General features: G+C 44.9%; 1 protein-coding gene across 1 annotated transcript in view; it reads right to left on the bottom strand.

Annotated features, from left to right (window-relative positions):
- Positions 1 to 1,640: 1,640 nt before the first annotated feature.
- LOC124804881 (speckle-type POZ protein B-like) overlaps positions 1,641 to 25,044 on the bottom strand; it is a 90,916-nt gene continuing 67,512 nt past the window's right edge. Inside the window, exon 2 of the mRNA XM_047265246.1 lies at positions 1,641 to 2,054. Within this exon, the coding sequence (XP_047121202.1) occupies positions 1,684 to 2,043 (360 nt within the window). The 5' untranslated portion in view covers positions 2,044 to 2,054 and the 3' untranslated portion in view covers positions 1,641 to 1,683. The remainder of the gene's footprint in view (positions 2,055 to 25,044) is intronic.

Below are 25,044 nucleotides of genomic sequence, written 5' to 3'. Positions count from 1 at the left end.
TAACACACAACAATTGATTTTTATATATAGGAGGTAATATGTATAACGAAAAAACACTAATTTTGAATTGGGTACCATATTTTTATTGAATTTAATATAACTGTAAGCCATAAACCTATATTTTCTGTCAGTCATCTGAACACAAAACATATTACGCCTAATGAAAAGCAATTATAAACGACTAAAATTTTACTTTTCTCGCTTTTCTGTCGGCAAAGTCTCTGATCAGATTAGCAAAGTCCAGGTTTTCTGCAACTTCATTTTCAATGGACAGTGAGGCCAAACTGGTTAGTCTTGTTTGAGACATTGTAGACCGCAAGTACGTTTTTATCAACTTCAGTTCGCCGCTTGCGACAGTCACTGGTATTGTTAGCAAAATACTTAACGTTATCCAGATGTTGGGATATAACTCTTGAAGATTATGCTTTTTTATGAAGTTTAAGGCTTCAATAGGCGTTGCCTGGCTGTCTTCGAGATAGTGTTGCAGGCCTAAAATTTCGTCGCACAGCAAATTTCCATCAATATCTGACTTCATGTTGACAGTTAACTTTTCTTGTAATTTAGAACAGCATTGTATTAGTTCTTCCCTGTCAATAGTTAATCCAGCTTTAAACCTGATTTCAGCTTCAGTCCATTGAGTAAATGCTTTTTTGTGGTTAGGACTATTTTCATGCAGTTTCAGAGCTTCACTTAAATGTTTCCAATTTCTGAAACCCACAGTGGTAGTCAAATTAGTAGTTGACTTTAAATCAAACAGTCGACAACAAAAGCAAAAGACACTGTCGTTTGATACAGAATAAACTAGCCACCGTCGTCTGATAGTTTCTTCGTTTGATAGTTTTCTTGTGTAATGAGTTGAAGAGAAATGACGCCCATTTTCATCTTTTGGAAAGTTATTTAGACATACTTGTGAGGGTCCACATATTATAATGCGATCTATATCTCTAGCATTAAGTACTTTTGGCCACGTACCTACATCAGAAACATTGTATTCTTTTATTGCAAGAACGTTGATACTTTCATCGACCACAGATGTCATGTGTTGATTTTGACTTGGAGAAATATCAGAGGATTCATGCAAAGATGTACTGTGCTGGTCAATTTGATCACCTTCAATAGGTGATTGTATATTTTTTGTGTATAATTGTTCACAGTCTGAAGAAATATTTGCTTATACATGAACTTTTGATTCAATATCTGAAGTATTTGCCTTAGAATTTCCTTTAAGCTACTTATAAATATTCATGTGCTTTTTAGTTTCTTCAAGAACTTTTTTTTTTCAGCTTTTCTTTTCCGATTTTCTGAACCAGGACCAGAGCTCACACCAACAGCGAATACACAATGTCATAGAATATGTAGAAAAATTAATAGAAAGGAAATGTTGATTGATATTGTCACCGATCCTTAACTTTTGAGAATAAACATCTTCCGACAAGAAAATTGTGGACCGTCAATTATTGAAAGATCTCGGTATTTCAGATGACTGTCAGCTAACTTAGGTTACATTAGTGTGCTGTTACTTCTGTTCTGTTGGGACCTAAATCAATTAGTTAAATGTCCTACATATTGGTGGTATAAGTGAGTGGTAATGGCATCTTATTTCGTCTGAATTCTTTGTGTACAAATATTTATTAAACACATTTGAAGCCAAGTTGTTAGATTTATTTCACACATGGTACTACATCAGTTAGCTGTGTTCTCTGCGGCCATGAGCTGTTCACATGCAGCCCTCAGGCCAACCACTTTGTACTGGTCAGCGGCGGCCAGTAACTGGGGACCCATTCCGCCCAGTCCAGAGAGCCTGAAGGCGTACATGTAGGACACCAGCATTGCCAGCACGGGGCCCTCCACATCCGGGATGGTGAGCTGGTCACTGTCGTTGTCCAGCATTGAGGCTAAGACGGGGCTCCTGGCCGCCACGACAGCCTTGTGTGCCACCAGCCGCGTGTTACCAGACACCAGCTCCACCATGCCCTGGTCTGCGTCCAGCAGGGCGCCCAGGTACACAGTTGCCCCCCTCTGTTCCGTCTCTGGGGGTGACATGCCAGAAGAACCTGAAACACAGTGTTCTTCACTACTTCTGTATCCTTATGATGAAGATGCAGTTGAAAGGAGCACTTCTGCGCTATGGGTAAAGAGAGAGAGAGAGTTGAAGTATCAGGAATTGCATAACTGAGGTGTACAATCCACCACGTTTGGAACACCATGTCACCAGTCCCTGTTCCAAACATAGTGAATAACGCAAGTGCTATTTTCGTGGTGACCAGTGTATCAAAATTTAATTGGTTCTACAGTTATTGGTAAACATTTGAAGACTGTGTGGAATGACAGACTGTTTGACATTCAGAAGTGTTCTCTAGATGACTTCCATGAATGCTCACAACAGACCACAAGACTCAAAGAAAAGTCTCACACAGGGCGTCTCTCTCAACATAAAGCAGAAACGACGTGGTACACCACACAGAACTTGCTCCTCATCATGATCATTAATAAGATTACTTTTCAATTATGGAAGTGCAGAAAGAATGTGAAGTGTGTTCCAGTGAGTGGAATGTTGTTTAGACCTTTTCCCAATTTCTAGCTATCTATTACTTCTTAGTGAGTATGCAGGTGTACAATAGTCAGAGATATCTTACCAGATTGTGGATTCACTAGATACCTCTTGATTGTTTTCGTTGAATAAAGTGCACCTAAATAAAATAAACTCCATTTTCCACAGGAACAGGATATTCCCTTGGGCAAATAAATGGCGAAAGTTGCTACGAGACAAATGTGGTGTATGAATTTTTGGCAGTGTACATATTCAAGCCCAGTGTCTGTATCTCAGAATATACACAAGAGTAGTTAGGTAACTACGGAAGTTTCACTTGTTGACTTTGGATTAGTGATAAGTGCAGCTCAGAGCAAAGCTGACGACCTGTATTATCACATTGGTGGTGTAGTAGTAGTGGTAGTAGTAGTAGTAGTAGAAGAAGAAGAAGAACAGGAAATTCCTATGGATTCGCCTATAAACACTTTTGTCAAATCAGCAGAGTAGTAGATTGGGTAACTGTTTTCATGTGTCGCAGCATGCCGATGCTAGGTTCCCGTGGGATATCTTCCTTCATGTCGAGCACCCAAACGTAGTTTCCTACATGGACGGTAGCCACTCAGAAACGAGCTGGTGCATCACACGGATCTCACTTCTCACTTATTTGCTAGCACAGCACTCTCCAGTGGCAGCTGTTGGCGTGCAAGCTGAAAATGACTCATGTTTATCTATGTATCACACAGCGTACTGCAATGCTGGGGTATCAGCCTGTGTGTAAAAAAAAAATCTCTCAGTTCATTGGTCCAGTTAAGGACAGGACTGTGACGAGTGAGGTCCAAAATTCCTGTATGCTACAGGCGAACTCGGGAGACGCCATTTAAATTTACTTTGTTTGCAGTTGCAGGAGATCGTTGATGTACCAGTACTATAAAAAACATTAACAATATCTAACAAAGTTTGTGCATAGCATTAAATATTCCACAAAGTTCTATGAAATTAATAAGGAAACCCCAGGAAACATAGATAAATAAACAGAATATTCGCAGAAAGTAGAACAGAAACTGACGATATTTCATTTCGGAGCCAGCCTACTCCCGCTACCCTACTCTACAATACATTGATGCTATTTAAATGTTTCTGATCTTAAGAGGTCCTAAAGGATTTACCAATTATGTGTCTTTACCTTGAACAAATTTCACGAAATACAATGCGCTTTTGATCAATTTTCTATAGACTGGTGCCTTGAAATGCCGTACTGTTTCACAGCATGCAATTTATAAAGCTTTTAACCATCAATATCATTGCAGTGTGTTACTACAAATCATACCAAGAACAGAGAGATCGTTGATGTACCAGTACTATAAACAGCATATTTTCGTAGTTTGACTTATACAAAAAGCACCAAACATGTGATTCAACTGCAAACAAAGTAAATTTAAATGGCGTCTCCCGAGTTCGCCTGTAGCATACAGGAGTTTTGGACCTCACTCGTCACATTCCTGTCCTTAAAGCAAAAATCGGATGTATCCGATTCTACCTACCTTTGACACTTGAAAATGCTCTGCAAAGTGAAATTCCACGCTATCAGGTCACAATACTCGTAATATATTAATTTTGTTCTGGCTACTACGAAGAGTCCTTTTCGACTGCGAAAAGTACAGGAATCAACGTCCCAAGGAAAGGAGTAGTTTGTTTTTTTTTTTTTTTTTTTTTTTTACTTTCCCGTATTTAATGTAGGGAATTTATCCATTTTGCGTGTACATTTTCTTGATTATGTCATTACTTATTCAGCCACAACACAAGCATTTAGTATAGGCTTAATATAACAACATGAACGAGAAAACCGGTAAGTGAGTAATTTTAACGGATTTTCATTTTTAATGGACTAAACACAGTATGTTCTGAAAGATATTTAATAGCAACTAGTTGATGCTTCATTAGTATACAGCACATTTCATTGATTTAATTACATTGCTGCCACAACAAAGTGTACATTTTTATGGACAGAAGCAGCAGCTGTGCACTGAAATCTGCGCGTTAAGTAATCGTAACATACATGTTAATTACAACTGTTTGTCACAGACACCTACTGACAAATGTTTTGCTTCTATTTTTCTCTTCCGATATTTGTGTGCCCATATTATACGTAATGCACTTGAACTTTAAAAGATTTATTTTCATGTGATGGCAGTTACTGATTATAAGTAATCCAAATGCTTGTCAGTTTAACACTATGAATTACTTTTCTTTTCTGTCTTTGTCTATTTGGGCTTGTTGTGAACATAGTTGCGTGTAGTCAGCGCGTACACAACTTTCCCACTAGAGCGCGCCCCGCTAAGCACAACAGCGCAGGCACAGCGCATGTCCGTCTCCGCACTATGATATGGCGCTGTCTTAGAGACGAACCAAATTCTGCTTCCGCCGATCAGCGTATTAATATGTCACGCAGCCAATGAGATTCCTGCTAACATAGAACCTTTTCTCCTCACGGATCACACTGACACAGTGATACCTGAATGCTCGAGGTTTTATAACGAGTGTACAGACCTCCGATTAGTCAATCTGCATTTGTCTGTAGTCAAGTTTCAGTCTGCGCCTAACAAGATTATCATATTCCTGTACATAGCCATGAAGGGCTGTTCTTAAGTGATCAAATTTGCTCTGAAACTTTGTCACCTAAATTCTGGGCGAAATTTATTTCTCTGGATGTGGGGATATATGAGTAATCTGTATGTAACACGTTAAGATATTTTTAATTATCTGTAACATTCGATTGTAAATTTGTGTGTCTGCTTTATTGCTGAGCATGTACTGTATCTATCTATGGGCTTGCCAATATAGAATTCCCAGGTAATCGCTACCTGCCGACAATGCCTTGAAAAATGTGCGATTGTTGTTGGGTGAGAGAACTTAACGTGGGAATCTAGTGGAGAACAGAACTTGAAACCCACAACTTTAGTGGATCTCAGACGATGTGCTTGACAGCCGACTTTATATAAAATTGCTAGTTCTTATTCGATATCACTATAGACTGTACCATTGTTTGCCAAGAGTTTCAGTGTGAACCAATCATTGCAATGTGGTGGCACACAAAATATTAGTAAACAGTGTATAATCGTTTTCAAAATTGTCTGGAATGTGTCATTTTTAAGTAATAAACCTTACTGTCGGTGTTCTAATAATAAACATTCTTAATCGATACAATCAGTGTTTCTTTAAACTATCAGTAATGTACACGTCCGTTAATATGTAGAAGTCCTTTAAATTCATGAAATGGGGGGAGACGGGAGCAGTAACATCACAATGTAACCACCTTACCAAATGGTTCAAATGCCTCAGGGGGACTTAACATCTGAGGTCATCAGTCCCCAAGAACTTTGAATTACTTAAACCTAACTAACCTAAGGACATCACACACATCCATGCTGAAGGCAGGATTCGAACCTGCGACCGTAGCGGTCGCGCGGTTCCAGACTGAAGCGACCATCTTCCCAGTCGTGTTATAATGGAATACAATTTGGCTGTAACGCAACCAATATGTTACAGTTTTGCTGTAGAATGGTGTTTTATGTACTGAATTTCCATGTATAGATTTTTTCTCTACACTATAGCCATTATAATAAGATTTGTCCTTTGTTTTCTACAATCCATCACGATTGGCCAGTTATACTTTCCTCCATGCAGAAGCATCTACGAACAGTCTTATAGTACTGCTGATCTAAGGTAAACCGTTTGTGCATATTAAAATTTTTGGCATTCAGATTCCTGTGTAACGAACTGTATTCTGTTTTCCAGCATGATGACTGTTTGTGGTACATGGACTGAATTGTCATTGTTTGATGGTGTGCATAATTCACTGGAATAACACAAAACTGAAAAATAAAGTTGCACTTCCCATTGATGTTACAGACTGATGAACAGATAAACAAATGTGGGTTGTGAACTATGCCACTACTGTCCAAACTGGTATACTTGTCAGCACCTTGAAAATCAAGTAGTTCAGGTTCATAGCTACAATAATTTCAAGTCGGTTTTTTTTTTTGTGGTTTTAGGGCGCACAACTTCAATGGTCATTAGCGCCCTGACTACGTTAAGAATGCACCGCAAGGCACAAGTTTAAAACAACAACTAAAAGGGAAAACACGATAAAAGACAGACTGAGAGGCATAGGATTAAAAAACAGCATCATCAAATGTCCTTAGAGAGGTTTGTCAAATTGATAAAACGAAGAACACGAGCAGCCGCTCGTGGGTCATCCGCTAAAATGGCATCTAAAGTACGTGGCAGGTTAAGATCTAGATGCAGTGTGTTAAAATCCAGACAGGACATTAAAATGTGGCGGACCGTCAGCAATTGCCCACATGGGCAGAACGGCGCCGGCGCAGCCATCAGCAGATGGTGATGGCTGAACCGGCAGTGTCCAATGCGTAACCGGGCCAAAACGACCTCCTCCCGCCGAGAAGAGGTTTCAAGGCCCGAAGCTTGTTGTCTGTAAGTGCAGCCCAATCGGCATGCCACAGCGATAAAATGCGCCGACAAATGACCCTGCTACAGTCTGATGAAGGGACACAACAAGAAGCTGTCCGAGGCTGGAGGACCGCAGCCTTGGCTGCGGCATCTGCAGCTTCGTTCCCAGGGATACCGACATGGCCAGGGACCCACATAAAGCTAACCGGAGAACCGACGTCCACCAGCTGCTGAAGAGAGCGTTGGATCCGGTGCACGAAAGGGTGAACCGGATACGGATCACTGAGGCTCTGGATGGCGCTCAGGGAATCGGAGCAGATGACATAAGCAGAATGTCGGTGGCGGCAGATGTAAAGAACAGCCTGGTAGAGGGCAAAGAGCTCAGCTGTGAAGACCGAACAATGGCCATGGAGCCGGTATTTGAAACTTTGTGCCCCGACAATAAAAGAACACCCGACCCCGTCATTGGTCTTTGAGCCATCTGTATAAATGAAGGTCATATTGATGAACTTTGAACGAAGTTCAACAAAACGGGAGTGGTAGACCGAACCGGGGGTAACCTCTTTTGGGAGCGAGCTGAGGTCAAGGTGAACGCGGACCTGAGCCTGGAGCCAAGGTGGCGTGTGGTTCTCGCCCACTCGAAAGGTTGCAGGGAGTGAAAAATTAAGGTGTTGAAGGAGGCGACGAAAGCGAACTCCAGGGGGTAGCAGGGCAGAGGCATACAACCCGTATTGACGGTCGAGAGAGTCGTCAAAAAAGGAACGATAAGACGGGTGGTCGGGCATTGACAGTAGCCGACACGCATACCGACAAAGCAGTATATCGCGCCGGTAGGTGAGTGGCAATTCGCCAGCGTCAGCATGAAGACACTCTACGGGACTAGTATAAAACGCTCCAATCGCAAGTCGTAAACCTCGATGTTGTATGGAGTTGAGGCGGCGTAAGATGGATGGCCGTGCAGAGGAGTATACGAAGCTCCCATAATCCAGCTTGGAGCGGACGATCGACCGATATAGACGAAGCAGGACGGTTCGATCCGCTCCCCACGACATACCACTGAGAACGCGGAGGACATTTAAAGAACGGGTACAACGGGCAGCCAAATATGACACATGTGGAGACCAGCTAAGTTTCCTGTCAAATGTAAGACCTAAAAATTTTGTTGTCTCCACGATTGGGAGAGCAACGGGACCGAGTCGTAAGGACGGTGGGAGAAACTCTTTGTAGCGCCAGAAGTTAATACAGACCGTCTTCTCGGCAGAAAAACGGAAGCCATTGGCGACACTCCAGGAGTAAAGACGGTCAAGAGAACGCTGAAGACAGCGCTCCAGGACACGTGTACACTGCGCGCTGCAATAGATGGTAAAATCGTCCACGAAAAGGGAGCCTGATACATCAGCTGGGAGGCGATCCATTATTGATCGTGATGGCGAAGAGAGCGACGCTCAAAACTGAGCCCTGTGGCACCCCATTCTCCTGGCGAAAGGTGTCTGACAGGACAGAACCCACACGTACCCTGAACTGTCGATCCATTAAAAAAGAACGAATAAAAAGAGGGAGGCGACCGCGAAGGCCCCATGTATGCATGGTGCGGAGAATGCCCGCCCTCAACAGGTGTCGTAAGCCTTCTCCAAATCAAAGAACACAGCCGCGGTCGGGCGCTTCCGCAAGAAGTTATTCATAATGAAGGTCGACAAGGTAACCAGATGGTCAACAGCAGAGTGGCGCCTACGAAATCCACATTGTACATTGGTAAGTAGGCGTCGAGACTCGAGCAGCCAAACCAATCGAGAGTTAACCATTCGCTCCATCACTTTACAGACACAGCTGGTAAGCGAGATGGGTCGATAACTGGAAGGCAAGTGCTTGTCCTTCCCCGGTTTAGGAATCGGGACAACAATAGACTCGCGCCAGCATGCGGGAACATGTCCCTCGATCCAGATGCGATTGTAAGTACGAAGAAGAAAACCTTTACCCGCAGGAGAAAGGTTCTTCACCATCTGAATATGAATAGAATCAGGCCCTGGAGCGGAGGACCGTGATCGGCCAAGTGCGTTTTCGAGTTCCCGCATGGTGAATGGGGCATTATAACTTTCTCGATTCGAGGAGCGGAAGTTAGGTGGCCTAGCCTCCTCTGCCTGTTTGCGGGGGAGGAAGGCAGGGTGGTAATGAGCGGAGGTCGAAACCACGGCGAAAAAGCGGCCGAAGGCATTGGAGACATCCTCAGGGGCCACAAGGACGTCATTCGCGACCGTCAAGCCAGAAACTGGTGAGCGGACCTTAGTGCCAGATAGCCGGCGCAGGCTACCCCAGACAACAGAAGAAGGAGTAAAACTGTTTAAGGTGCTTGTGAAAGCAGCCCAGCTGGCTTTCTTGCTTTCTTTAATAATACGACGACACTGAGCACGTAATCGTTTATAATTGATACAATTCGCCACTGTAGGATGGCGTTTAAAGGTGCGTAAAGCACGTCGACGAGCACGTAAAGCGTCTCTACATGCTGCAGTCCACCAGGGGACCGGTACGCGACGTGGAGAAGAAGTAGGGTGAGGGATGGAATATTCAGCAGCAGCGAGAATGACTTCCGTGAGGTGTGCGACCTGACGATCGCAGCTGGTGAATGTTTGATCCTGAAAGGTCGCCCTGGAAGAAAAGAGCCCCCAGTCTGCCTTGGAGATGGTCCAACTAGAGGAGCACGGAGAGGGGGTATGCTGCAGGAGATGGATAACACACGGGAAGTGGTCGCTCGAATATGTATCAGAAAGTACATACCACTCAAACCGGCGTGCACGTTGGGGAGTACATATAGAGAGGTCTAAATGGGAATAGGTGTGAGATGTGTCCGAAAGAAAAGTAGGGGCGCCAGTATTGAGGCAGACAAGATTGAGCTGGTTGAAAAGGTCTGCTAACAGGGAGCCCCTCGGGCAGGATGCTGGAGAGCCCCAAAGGGGATGGTGGGCATTGAAGTCTCCAGTTAACAAAAATGGTGCAGGTAGCTGAGCAATAAGTTGCACCATGTCTGCCCTGGTAACGGCAGTTGACGATGGAGTGTAAACGGTACAAATGGAAAATGTAAAAGTGGGGAGAGTAATGCGGATGGCAACTGCCTGCAGGCCGGTGTGCAACGTGATGGGATCGTAGTAAATATCATCCCGGACCAGCAACATAACCCCTCCATGAGCCGGGATACCTACCACAGGGGGTAGGTCAAAACGCACAGAGGTGTAGTGTGCCAAGGCAATTTGATCGCATGGGCGTAGCTTCGTTTCCTGGAGGGCTACGACGAGCGGACGGTGCAAGCGGAGCAGCAACTTCAAGCCCTCTCGGTTGGAGCGAATGCTGCGAATATTCCAGTGAGTAAGTGCCATCGTAAGAAGAAAAGGAAGATGAAGGAAGGGGTCACCTCGAAGGCCGCTGAGGGCCTGGCGTCGAGCGAGCACTGCCGCCGCTATCAGTAGGCGGACAGTCATCGTCCATTGGGTCTATAGGTTCATCGGCCATCTTGGGAAGATGGCCGGGAGGGGGAGCTTCCTCCGCCGGTGAACGGCCAGATGTTCGGCTACCAGCGGTGCGGCCAGGCGAAATGGATGATGGCCTGGGGCGGCAACCGCTGGGTGGCGCAGGAGAAGAAATGCGCCGCGGCGGAGAAGGAGAACTGTGCTTCCTATGAGCCTTTTTGGAAGGACGTTTGGTGGAAGTACCGGTCGAAGGCTGGGAGGTCGAGGTACGTAGGAAGTCTGCACGGGACGGTTCCTTCTTGAAGGCCCGTGCATCTGACTTCTGGGTCTTCGTCTTGGCAAAAGCTGATAAAGGTGCTTGTGTCTGAGGGGCGACGGGAGGAAGAGGAGACGTCGACCGGGCGATCTCAGCACTGGCCGAACGGACGACCATGGTGCTGAAGGTCAGATCGCATGTCTGGGTTGCCACCTCCCTGGTAGTCCGAGGAGAGGCGAGGACAGTACTGTATTTCCCCGCTGGGAGCAGCCTGGGCTTCCTACTAGCCAATAGCTTGCGAGCAGCCGAGGTGGACACTTTCTCTTTGACCCGAATTTCTTGGATACAGCGTTCTTCCTTATAGACAGGACAGTCGCGGGAGGATGCGGCATGGTCACCCTGACAGTTCACACAACGAGGAGACGGAGGTGGACAGTCACCCTCATGGGCATCCCTGCCACAAGTGACACATTTAGCCGCATTGGAACAAGACTGTCGAGTGTGATTGAAACGCTGACACTGGTAGCAGCGCGTAGGGGTCGGGACATAGGGGCGAACAGAAATAACCTCATAGCCCGCCTTGATGCGCGATGGCAGCTTAACACTATTGAAGGTCAAGGAAAGTGTCCGGGTTGGTACAAGGTCATTGTTGACCTTTTTCATGACCCTACGGACAGCCGTCACGCCCTGCTCAGCGAGGAAAGATTGAATCTCCTCGTCAGTCAATCCGTCAAGGGAGCTAGTATAGACCACACCACGAGACGAATTCAAAGTTCGGTGAGCCTCCACCCGCACAGGGAACGTGTACAGGAGTGTGGCCCGAAGCAGTTTTTGCGCCTGAAAGGCGCTCTCAGTTTCTAGTAATAAGGTACCGTTACGCAACCTGGTACAAGATTTGACAGATCCGGCTATGGCATCTACACCCTTCTGGATAACGAAAGGGTTGACAGAGGAAAAATCCTTTCCGTCCTCAGATCGAGAAACGACGAGGAACTGTAGGGCAGGCGATAGTACTTGTGTCACTGGTGGCTGGTCACGTTTCCGTTTTTGGGCAGAAGTCGAGACAGATGGAGTGAAATCCATTGCGGAGGAATCCCCCACGATTGCCAGCGTCTCCGATGGCGCGCTTCTTCCTTGTGGGGACCCTCTCAGAGGGCACTCCCGCCTTAGGTGAATGTTTACATCTCAGGTCACACCTCCCGAGAAACAGACGGAGGGACCAATCGGCATGGTCAGAAGGTATCAGCTCAGGCAGTCACCCCTCCCCGGGCCTGGCCTTTACCAGGGGGTACGCGCGTGCCTTACATGTCTACCCAGGGCGGGGAATTACGCGTTACCCCGTCACCGGCTACGCGTGCGAACGCGTGGGTCGGCCTTCAGGCACGCACAGGGAGGAAGGAAGAAGAGGAAAAAGAAGAGAGAGAGGGAGAGAGAGGACAGACTGTCTCAAACGCCGAGGCGGAGATCAGAGAAGGCAAGGAGAAGAAGGTAATGAGAAGGCAAGGAGAAGAAGGTAATGAGAAGGCAATGAGAAGAAGGTAATGAGAAGGCAATGAGAAGAAGGCAAGGAGAAGGCAAGGAGAAGAAGACAAGGGAAAGAGTAAGGAAGATAGTGAGGTGGAAAAGAGCAAAGAAAGGAACCAACCAAAGGAAGGAAGAAACGAGAAGTGAAAAAGCAAAATGACCGCAAATAGAGGTGGTGGAACCGTCCGTCTCCGGACGCAGGCGCTAACGACCCTCTTGTGGGGGTGGGACTCCTTTGAGTCGCCTCTTACGACAGGCAGGAATACCTCGGGCCTATTCTAATCCCCGGACCCGCAGGGGGGTTCAAGTCGGTGACCGAAATGGGACGATTTCTCGGTGTTATGCACATTTCTCTAGGATTTGCTTGACAGTAATTGAAGAAGAGGGATCAAGATGAGCTAATGTTCTACTCCATTCCTATTCTCTAGGTTACTACAAACATACTGCTAATTTCAGACCTCAAATGATGTTACCCTGCACATGTATTTCCAGGAAGGGACTCTGTTTCATCACATTGGGTAGATCTCAGCTCATTGGATGCGGTGGTTAAAATGATAGAAAGGCTTGAAATGCGAACAGTGTAGTTGAGATGAAGTGCCAGTGAACATGTGGAATTATCATATTGATCCCAGCTCTTCCCTTGGATATTTAATTCTTCCACGTTTCCCAGAGGTGATTTCACAACACTTGCTTTGCTAGTGATTACAGTGACATGAACGGCACGATTTCTGACTTATCAGCACGGTTGACTGGTCGTATATTTTCGTGTTTCTGTATAAATGACTTCAATTTGTTCCCAATATTGGAACAACTCTGTCATTTTCTCGAAGTGTTCCGATCAGTGGTCTTCGGTATGTCTGTCTCAGTGTCACTACAAGTTTTGACTTCATCTCATTTCAAATTGCACCTACATATGCACTCCACAAGCCATCATATGGTGTATAGTCGAGGGCCCTACTACTACTCGTTATTCCCATTCCACTCTCAAACAGAGCACTGCAAGAACACTGTGCTTCCATACAAGCTCCGATTTCTCTCGTCTTCATGATCCTTAAGTGAAATATACTCAGTTTGCTATATCTAGCAATGAAATATGATTAAAGGCTCACAAATTTATGTACTTTGAAACCATTACTGTTATACAGGGTGGTCCATTGATCGTGACCGGGCCAAATCTCTCACGAAATAAGCGTCAAACAAAGAAACTGCAGGCAAAGAACGAAACTTGTCTAGCTTGAAGGGGGGAACCAGATAGCGCCATGGTTTGCCCGCTAGATGGCGCTGCCATCGGTCAAATGAATATCAACTGGGTTTTTTAAAAATAGGAACCCCCATTTTTTATTACTTATTCGTGTCATAGGTAAAGAAATATGAATATTTTAGTTGGACCACTTTTTCGCTTTGTGATAGTTGGCGCTGTAATAAACATATAGGTCACAATTTTAGAAGAACAGTTGGTAACAGGTAGGTTTTTTAGATTAAAATACAGAACGTAGGTATGTTTGAACATTTTATTTCGGTTGTTCCAATGTGATACATGTACCTATGTTAACTTATCATTTATGAGAACGCATGCTGTTACAGCGTCATTACCTGTAAATACCATATTAATGCAATAAATGCTCTAAATGATGTCCGTCAACCTCAATGCATTTGGCAATATGTGTAACAATATTCCTCTCTACAGCGAGTAGTTCGCCTTCTGTAATGTTCGCACATGCATTGACAATCCACTGACGCATGTTGTCAGGCGTTGTCGGTGGATCACGATAGCAAATATCCTTCAACTTTCCCCAAACAATGAAATCCGGGGACGTCAGATCCGGTGAAAGTGCGGGCCATGGTATGGTGCTTCGACGACCAATCCACCTGTTATGAAATATGCTATTCAATACCGCTTCAACCGCACGCGAGCTATGTGCCGGACATCCATCATGTTGTAAGTACATCGCCATTCTGTCATGCAGTGAAACATCTTGTAGTAACATCGGTAGAACATTACGTATGAAATCAGCATACACTGCGCCAATTATCCTTCCTCCCAAAATGCCGCATCATACATTAACCCGCCAAGGTCGCTGATGTTCCACCTGTCGCAGCCATCGTGGATTTTCCGTTGCCCAATAGTGCATATTATGCCGGTTTACGTTACCGCTGTTGGTGAATGACGCTTCATCGCTAAATAGAACGCGTGCAAAAAAATCTGTCTTCGTCCCGCAATTTCTCTTGTGCCCAGTGGCAGAACTGTACACGGCGTTCAAAGTCGTCGCCATGCAATTCCTGGTGCATAGAAATATGGTACGGATGCAATCGATGTTGATGTAACATTCTCAACACCGACGTTTTTGAGATTCCCGATTCTCGCGCAGTTTGTCTGCTACTGATGTACGGATTAGACGCGACAGCAGCTAAAACACCTGCTTGGGCATCATAATTTGTTGCAGGTCGGGTTGACGTTTCACATGTGGCTGAACGCTTCCTGTTTCCTTAAATAACTTAACTATCCGGCGAACGGTCCGGACACTTTGATGATGATGTCCAGGATAACGAGCAACATACATAGCTCACGTCCGTTGGGCATTTTGATCACAATAGCCATACATCAACACGATATCGACTTTTTCCGCAGTTGGTAAACGGTCCATTTTAACACGGGATATGTATCACGAAGCAAATACCGCCCGCACTGGCGGAATGTTACGTGATACCACGTACTTATACGTTTGTCGATATCCGTTTGACCCATGTCAGCGCCATCTAGCGGGCCAACCATAGCCCCATCTGGTTTCCCCCTTCAAGCTAGATGAGTTTCGTCTTTGTAGTTTTTTCGTTTGACGCTTATTTCGTTAGATATTTGGCCCGGTCACTATCAATGGACCACCCCGTATAATCTTCTCGTTGATAGACATTGATGCAGGCGGCAAGTATGTGATCCCTCTAACTAATCAACCTGAAGAGCCATAAAACTGGAACTTTTTATCGTTTGTACTCACGATTACACTTACGACATGTAAAATTCCAAATGTCAATTCGCAAAACATTCGAGACAAATTACACCCTCCTTTGAATAGTGTCATATGTAATCTCGTCAGTTCTGAAGAACATTTAGCAGTTCTGCTAATGTAAGTAAACTTTATACTTGATTATTAAAATATAATTTATTTTTGATTTTCAAATTCTTACCATTTACAGGAATTCTCTTTCTACGTAAATTTAAACTTAAAAATATTTGGCTAATTTTTGGTAGATAGGAACTTTAGTGTCAACATAATGTACAGTAAACAACATTGATACACATTAGAGACTAAAAAGCCCTGAAACTCTCACGTCTCCTTGTCTTCAGCCAGTAGTTTAAGTTTTTCTCAGTATCAGTCTATTTATTCTGAACACTGTCATTAACTGTCTCTTATGATGTATGTCCGTTATGGCTTCTGCCATCAAGGAAAGTGTTACTAACCTAATACAAATGAGGTGATAGTAAAACTGAACAGGCTAACATTTTGTTGATGTTTACTATGACCACTGGCAGGCATCCCGATGGAGGCAGACGAGCTGGCATGGGTAGAACAGTCGACCAGTTGAGAAACATGTCATCAAGGACACATGCATCATGTCGTATGGGCAGGCCCATTGATCGAAGTGTTTATTTGTGAGTGGCATTAAGTGTAGCATGCCTCTGTTCTTCCCAGAGACTGACTGCCATGGACCTAGTCTTGAGCTTTTGCGAAGAGCCATCGTGTCAGTCGTTAGGTGTCCAGGCCAGACATGTGCTGAGTACATTGTGTGCATACCTACCTAGGTTCAGATGCTCTGCTTCCTGTAGTTCATTTCATATGCAAGTTCATTTCACTTACAGGGTTTTGTTCCCCAGTTGTTACCAAGTCACTGTCGACCTATGTAGCGTCCATACGGATAACGTTGAACAGCATCATTGTCACTAAATTGTCATTGATACTAAAACATGTCTTCATTTGGATTCATTGTATCAAGATAGGCGATATCTGATGGTAAACAGACTATTTTGTGTTTTGTAAACTGATGTCAATAATTTAATGCTCTCAAGCAGCCACAGCTGTTTCACATACATACCCCCAACTGCGCCCCTCCCCAATTTGTTACTGTCTGACACACTTATCACTGTCCATTACTAGAAGTAGGCTTGAGGTTCTATTTTTTAATTTCTCTGCGTAATTTGTCTCTTAGGTGTTTCCATTTATTCATACATCTTTTTCCTGGATAATAATAATAATAATAATAATAATAATAATAATATAAAATTTAACTAATTACATTACTTATTACTTTTAACTAATTCTATATTATCAGAGGTTCCTATCAACTTAAATAATTTTTAGAGGCATGGTGCTGACATTCAGAATAGAATTCACAACCACTATTAAGAATTGTGGAGTTGACTACTGAAGTGTTTAGGGATTGCCTCCAGCCAAATGACATGACAACGCTTTCTGAAGATGATTTTCTGAAGACTGAAAATGATTTGTATAAAATACAAATATTTTGAAATGCATCTGGTACTGTGAGAGAAAAAACATTCCCCTATATTGCTCAGAAAACTCAGATACTATATTGTATTATAATTATTTTCAGTCAATCATAGCACAAGCAGTTGCAGGAACTCTTTAGAAATTCATAGTAATCGATCTTTAAGCAAATGGGAAGCAAAGTGATGATGGTATATTTCGTGGTGGTTGTGATGATGATTAAGAATGATTTGTGGGTCATCAGCACGAATGCATTAATGATATTGAGCATGGTGAAAATCTGTTTAAAAATAAGAATAAAATGGAAACCCAAGTTGTATTTTCCCACAAGAGTTGAACAGCAGCCGCAATAAGGTGGGTATCAGAAGGGTCTGTAACAAAATCCCGATAAAACACATTGAATTAACTACAAATAAAAATCAAGGATACTCTACTGGTAACGACACTGTTAAAATGGGGACAGATGACTGGCTGGATGGCCACTTTTAAATAATGAGCGATCGAGACGCACTGTGACACATTAAAATCACACACACAATATTTTGGGAAGAATTCTGGACATCACATAAAATCGTAAAACATTAACCACTCTCGTCTCATTACCATTTAAACATAAGGTAAGTCCTGTAGGAGATAAAGATCAACCATCAGGTCATCATAATGAAACACACAACAATTTCTCATACTGATACCTGTGGCCAGCATCTGTGTCATACTGGGGGCTCTTTGGGACTTAAGAGAAAGCCATGTATCGACGGGCAACATCCTACTCTAAGCAAATCCTGATGTACCCTGGAAACCAGCTGAAAATTATTACCTTGTCTTGGCTTTGTAAACGAGAGGGACCTGTACTACTTGCACCATACGATCTGCTGGGTATATCTGACCAGGAGCGAGAAGGGCACTTTGAGAATCTGTGCAGATGAAGACTTTCTTGTCTTGGCTTCATCTCATCTGCTCCATTGCCCTCAGGTTAGCAAACAATTCCATATAATAAACTGAAAACAACTCTGAATGCCCTGTCCTTAGGATGATGATGATGGGGAACACAACAGAACAATGGATAAAATCTACCTGCTAAGGCCCATCTGTGTAACAGTAAAAATCTGGGTGGTGATGTAAAATCTTGTTCAATTTAATTGTAAAAATTGAGTCTGGGATACAACGGTTCCTGTAAGAAATCAGTTAAAAAGTAATCTGGGCCTCAATAGTATCCAATGGATACTCTACTCCACGTCTCGTTTTAAACCTTAACGCCCCAACCTGTAATTGCTCAAAGTTCTCCCTTGCACAGATCCCAAATGGTCTCGTTGCTTGTGGCCAGTGACTGAACAGCCATTACAGTGGCGGCTACGCAACAGAACTGGATGCTGGTGATATAGGAATGAACAAAGCCTTATGTGCTTGGTGTGCCATGAAAAGATGTCTAGCAGACAATGGAGGCTCTCCAGCCTTGGCACACAAGCTAGTGACAGGGCTCGTGCAATAGGTCCCTGTTGACAGCCTAAAACCTTTGTAATGAACCGCATCCAGCATTTTCAGATATGATGGCCTTGTTGATCCATAAACCTAGCGTCCATAGTCAAGCCAGGGTCGCGCAAAGACCTTATAAAGTTGGAGCAGACGTGTCCTGTCGCCTCCTCAAGACCTATGACTCCTGCATTTAAGGATGTTTAAAAGCTTGAGACATCAAAGAATAGTATCCTCCAGTTTAAAACCAGATACATTCAAAAGAGAGCAGGAGCAGTTAAAACCAACACAAACAGTTTTCTCCAAGGACAATTTAAAACCTGCGGTGTAAGACCATTCCCCCAATCGCCTGATGGTCAATTGCAAGTGCTGAGCAGCTGTTGCTAGGTTGGAGGATACATAGAAGATGGAGAAGTCGTCCACAAGCGCTGAACACATTATGGGACATGGAACTGTGGATGTAATACTGATTATTTCAATGGCATATGCCATGATACTTAAAACACTCCCTTGAGGGCTACCATTATCCAGCTTAAAACAGATAGGACATTCCAAAACTCATATCTAAAACACATGTCAACAGAACCCCCACTGTAAGAGATGCAACAAAATAATATGCCTCTAGGTATTATTTTAGGCCTTTTGCAGAATACAGGCTGCTTGTATTCCTCTATGTTGATGGAACTGAAATCAAATCAGCCTTCTCTGGTGTCGCCCAATATCGAGGGGAAGTCATTCTCGCTAGAATTGGTCACAAGGGACTTATATGATTCAGCCTTTGTATGAGCTGTCTCTCAGTGATGTTAGTAGAGACCAGTGCACTCTTCTTAGAGCTGCTATTGGTGGTTACGAGTTGCACCTTGAGATCCTCCTGGTAGTTTCCCATACTTCACTTGTGGACATAGATCTAGTGGAGTTTAGGAACTTTTATAGACACCTCTGCTTCCTCTGAATTATTGTCCTCACCTTTGCCCACACCATTCGAAAGGTTGCAAGATTTGCACCTGCAGGGCACCAACAAACTGTGCATAGCTGCCCTCCTACTTCCACTGACACTCGGATTCATCACTGGCATGGTGAATCGTGAACAATTTGATCCACCCAGTCGTGGACACTGTCCCGATGCTCAAAAAACAGCAAACTCTCTGCAATCATCCAATTAGCCATTCTGAACAGCCCTCTCAGCAGCTTCTTGCAGGACCTGCTCCATCAGTTAGAAGGATTCTGAAAGGGTAGTGGTCGGTACCATGAAGATTGTCGTTGATTCTCCATTGAGTACTGTTTGCAAGGGCAGGCACAGAAAGATCCATGGCGGTAGATGAACCCATTGCAGCACTAAAATGTGTAGCTTGGCCCGTGTTCATCAGTATGATATCTGTAGTGCATGTCCAATCCTTAAGTATCCAAACTTGGGACAAATGATGTTAAGAGCCCCATGGTGCACTGTGTGCATTAGAGTCCTCTGTAATGATTGGTTGTTTGATATGGAGAAGGGGACAAAACAGCAAGCTCATCAATTCCATGACCCAGGGTGTCAGGAATCAAGAGAGGAACAACACGAACAGCACAGCCCAGTCAAGGGGAAAGGGTAACATCCAAACAAAGAGGGAATAGGGACATCAGGGTAGCAGGAAGAGGAAAGAACAAAAGGGGGTGGGTGGAAATGGGGATAGCAGGTGTGCCCCAGACATGCTACATGTGGTGAGGCACCAGCACTGCCACTGACCCATCATGACATCCATACCATACCATGCCATCAACACAACGTAATGGGGACAAAACCAGGCAAAGAAGACAACCACATAAGAGATTAGATAAAATATAGGGAAATGGTGAAAGAACATAGTCAGTGTGGAGGTAAGGACAAGGCCTCCATAACCAACATCTACACTGAGGGACTGATATTCCAGATGAAAATTCAAGGACTTCTACTCGAGAGTACAAACGACTTTCGCGAAGAAAACTGAGGACAGACATAACCACACAATGGTCATCCACTGACACCTGTGACAAGGAAGGTTGGGGTAATCCAGCAAAATACGGATCACTGTGAGTGGAGCCCCACAACTACAGAGGGGAAGGGGGGGGTGGGAGCTATCATTGCTGAGTAAAAGAATCATAGGTCAACTTAGTATGGCTAATGCAACGATAGCAGAGGATGGTAATTCCCTCTGGGAAAGGCATAGGGAAGAATGCCACATGATGGGAGTCTCCTTGATGGTGCGAAGTTTAATACATAGAGGGGTAGCTTCCTGAGAGTCATCTCACGATTGAGCAAAAAAGAACTTCATGTAAGGCCGCAAATCCACCCCTGGATGGGTCAAGGAAAACAGCAGCAAGTGGTCGCCCCTACAGCCAGATGATCAGCAAGTTTATTTCCTGGGATAACTACATGGCCAGGAACCCAAAGGAAATCAACCAAACAAGCAGTGTCACCAAGATTAGCAAGGAGGTCATGGATAGCTACGACCAAGGGGTGGCAGGAAAAACACTGAGTGATAGCCTCAAGACCACTGTTGAGTCTGTATGTAAAAAATTGGGTCACAGAGGACTATTAAACAGAAGGCCCAAGGGATGGCTATCAGTTTCACAGTAAACACCCCACACATCAGGCAAGAGATGGTGTTCTGTGCCAATAGAAGACGAGTAGGCATATCCCACATGATCGGTGGATTTGGAGCCATGAGTGTAAAAAGACAATGGCAACATGAAACTCCCATAAGGGCCAACAGAACACCATTGGAGTGATGGAGGCTTTTGGTCCCTGGAAGAGATCCATCCAAATCTGTGGCCAAGGAACTAACCATGGAGTGGTGGCTGGAAGAAAATGTGGGGGACAAGGAGGGGAGCTGGAAGTTGCAGCAGAGAGACATGACATGGAGCCCAACCAGTAAACCCACCCAAGGATGGAAAACATGTGGGTGACATTCCAAAACCCCAAAAAGAACAGAACAGGAGGAGTGAGCAGGGAAAGAGTAGATAGTGACAGCATAGGAAACCAAGAACTGGGACTGGTGAATCTAAAGGGGAGGGATCACAGCATCAACCAGAAGACTGTAAACATGGCTTGTGTGAAAGACACCAGAGGCTAAACAGATAATAAGATGGTGAACTGAGTACAAGAGGAGCAGTATGGAAGGGGCAGCCGATCCATGAACTTGACAACCATAGACCCTATAGAACACAACAAATGCCCAGTGAAGGTGGAGAAGGGTCGAACAATCTGCACCCCAAGAGGCATGTGAAGGAAGTGAAGAACACTGAATTTACAAAAACAGTCAACCTTCAGATGATGGCTGTGGAAGCTTGTTGTCAAACAGAAGACCCAAGAAACGGAAAGTGGGGGGGGGGGCGGGGGGAGCCATGGTCAGGTGTTGGGTCAGAGTTGACTATAATATGGCGACAGAAATGCACCATCCTTGACTTAAGGGGAGAGAATACAGAACAGTGCGTGAGTGTCCACATGGAAGCATGCCAGATGGCACCCTGGAGCTGCTGTTCTGCACAGGCCATCGAGTCAGAGCTAGCCCAAATACAGATAATATCCACATACAGAGCAGGGATGACCACCAATCCGGCAGAGACCCCAAATCCATTAGTAGCAATGACAGAAAGGACACTTTGTATGGAGCCCTATGGAACGCCATTCTTCTAGATCCAAGATAGCTCAGAACAGTGCCATTGTGGACTCTGAATGTCTGATCAGACAGGAACTGTTGAATAAAGACTGGGAGGGCACCCCCGAAGACCCCATTCATAGAGTGCAATTAAGATGTCATGGTACCAAGCTGAGTTGTAGACCTTACAAAGGTCGAAGAAAACCGCGACAAGGCGGAGGTGCTGAGAAACTGCAGTTTCTGATAGATCATAGCTCCTGGAAGCCACACTGGTAAGGATATGAAAGGTCCCAAGAGTCAAGGACTCAACTGAGTGTATTAACTTGCAGTGGACATTTGTCAGGCTGATCAGCCTGTAACTATCAAGGGACGATGGATCCTTGTCATGCTTAAGGACAGGTACCACAATACTGTCTCCCTATTTAGTAGGGAAAATGCCTTCAAGCAGTGGCAATGGCTGTTCCACAATGGATCAGGCAGTTGGTGAATGGGCCCCATCAATTGAGGAATGGCAATGTCAGCAGTGTGGATTATCTTATCAGACATAACACACGACTTCATCAATGAAACCCTACAAAGAAGGTATATAGAGGTCAAATAGCATGATGGAAAGCCCATCTGGGAAACCTTATCAGGAGGCAGGAAGAGAATGAGAGAAACAACAGTAAGTCATCATTATTATAGAGGTAATGTGGCGAGTAGTGTAAAGAAGGAAGAAGGGGAGGGGAAGAGAGCAAAAGATCAATGGCAGAGAGAGTATCATATGCAGCACTAAAATGAGTAGGTGAAACATTAGGCAGGCACAGGTCGTGGTCCACAAGAAAATGGTCAATGAGGAGCCCCGACTAGATGAAAACGCACTACCCCACAAAGGCTGATGAGCATTAAAATCCCAAAGGAGGAGGAAGGGAGGGAAGGGTGAATTGCTGAAGGAGATCAGTTAGGGCAGCAGATGTAGGTGGCCTTTCAGGAGGGAATTCCATTGACAGCAGAGTCCAAGTGGACCCAAAAGGCAACCACTTCCAATGTTGTATGAATCCATGTACTAACAATATCTGTACAGACCAATGTGCAGATGTCACAGTAAGCCATCAAATGCCTGACCTGGTTACGATGAAGCATGGAAACTATGAAGGGTTGATAAGTGAGCATCAGTAAAATGAGATTATTCAAGAGCAACAACACAGGCTGCCATGTAAAAGACAATAAGGGATTGCAGCTCTGGCAAATGACGGTAGTACCCATTACAATATCATTGAATAACCACAGAGGATGGTAGTATCCATTACAATACCATCGAATAATCAAGAGTGGGTGACTACGTGGGAGATGAATAGACTGGAGTCAACTGATCAACAACGACAAGGTGACATCTATAAATAAGATGTCAGACTCAGGTTGCTAGGGGAAGATCAGACCTCTGGGAATATCAGAGGGGCCTTGACCTGGGGCTTACGTTCCTCCTCCTCCTACATTCCCTCTTTCAAGAGGGCAGGGCACAGAGAGAGAGAGAGAGAGAGAGAGAGAGAGAGAGAGAGAGAGAGAGAGAGAGAGAGAGAGAGAGCGCAAGCTTCCGCAAGATCTGAAACTGAAAGAGAGCAGTGACCATGGGGCACGCAGACTTTGTCCCATGGCCGAGTTGTGGTAGCTGAGCTCTGTTCTGGACACTCCAGGGGAAGCAGTCCACATATGGACCCCATCACTGGTGGGCGCCAAAGAAGTGGGACACTCCAGTGGAGGGCAAGAGGAGAGGGGGTGGAACTGGGGTAAGGAAGAGGGAGGAGGGGGAAAGAGCATAACAGATGCAATAGTAGAAGACGTCAATACAGGGTGGAGTCAGTCATGCTGTATCTTCTTTTTCTTTCTTATGAGCCGGGTCATCTGTTGAGCATGCAGAGTGACGGTTATGACAATTTTTACACACACACAGGTGGCGGAACACATAGGCTCCCCTCATGGACTGGGTGCCATAGTCACCACATAGAGCATCCTCTGTACATTGGGAAGTTATGTGCCCACAACACAAGCACCTAATGGGTGGTGGGATGTACGGCATCATGTCACATAGACAACTCACAACATTGACCTTCTCTGGGAGGATATCTGCCTCAAAAGCCAGAATAAAGGCGCCAGTATCGGTGCACTTGTCCTAACGAATTTTCTGCACATGTTGAATGAAATGAGCACCCCATCATTCCATATTAGCCTGGAGTTCGTCAGGTTGGATGATGAGATCCCGATGAAAAATTATTCCCTGGATCATATTCTGAAACTGGTGAGGTGTAACAGACACCCAATCGTCACCGAGATGATCACAAGCACAAAGAGCTGCAGATTTGGTGACAGAAAAAGCTTCTGTCATCAGGAAACCTGGTCATGTCTTACTGAAGAACTCCACATCGCCAAACTTATTTTCGACATTTTCTACTGAAAATAGCGGCATTGCGGCGGTGATGGCGTCCCCATCCACCCTAGTACAGACCTGACAGCGGAGAAAATGTTTCACTCCAAGATGGTGTGCCTGACCCTCCTTCCGGGGTGTAGCCAGAGCAGGGAAGGCCGCAGGGTCACAAGAAGCAGTATTCAATGATATGTTACCACTCTTAAGAGATGGCTGTAGGAGAATAGCCGAAGTTTTGGAGCTTGATATGTTTCATGCAAAAAGCATCTGCCCTGATACCACCCACTCTGATCAGGTGTCCTCTCCATGGGTGCCACCCGGCCACAGCAAGGGCCTTCTGGCATGGTGACTGTTGATGGGAATCCCGATGCTCTGGAATGACAACCAACCACTCCTGTGCGTACTTTGGGAGGCAGAAGCTCAGGTATCAGGATTCCTGTTTTGTTGGGGCTCAGCCAACTGCATACATAACAGCCTCACCACACTGGCTGATTACATGTGCTGGCAACCAAGCAGGGATGAGGGGGCTACAGCAGACAAGGAAGGGAGGAGATGAATCCACGCCGTAGACACAAGGGAGGGAGTGCTTACCCAAATGACGCTATAAACAAAATTTTTAAGCGGACGTCAAACCCTGAAGACCCAAAAGCAATGAAAGAGAAAAGGCAAGGGAAACAAAACCGCAAGAATAAAGGAAACCAGGTGGATAGACAGATCAACATAAGTACAAACGCAGAGGAAGAGGTAACAGGGAAGGAGTGAGGATGGAGAGGGAGGGGCACAGGGAAGGAAATGCAGCCCGGGTAGGAAGGATGGGCT

This window comes from Schistocerca piceifrons, chromosome 7, assembly GCF_021461385.2.
Source record: "Schistocerca piceifrons isolate TAMUIC-IGC-003096 chromosome 7, iqSchPice1.1, whole genome shotgun sequence".
NCBI lineage: Eukaryota > Metazoa > Arthropoda > Insecta > Orthoptera > Acrididae > Schistocerca > Schistocerca piceifrons.
The sequence above is the reverse complement of the archived record's forward strand: the minus strand, read 5'-3'. Positions and strand labels throughout refer to the sequence as shown.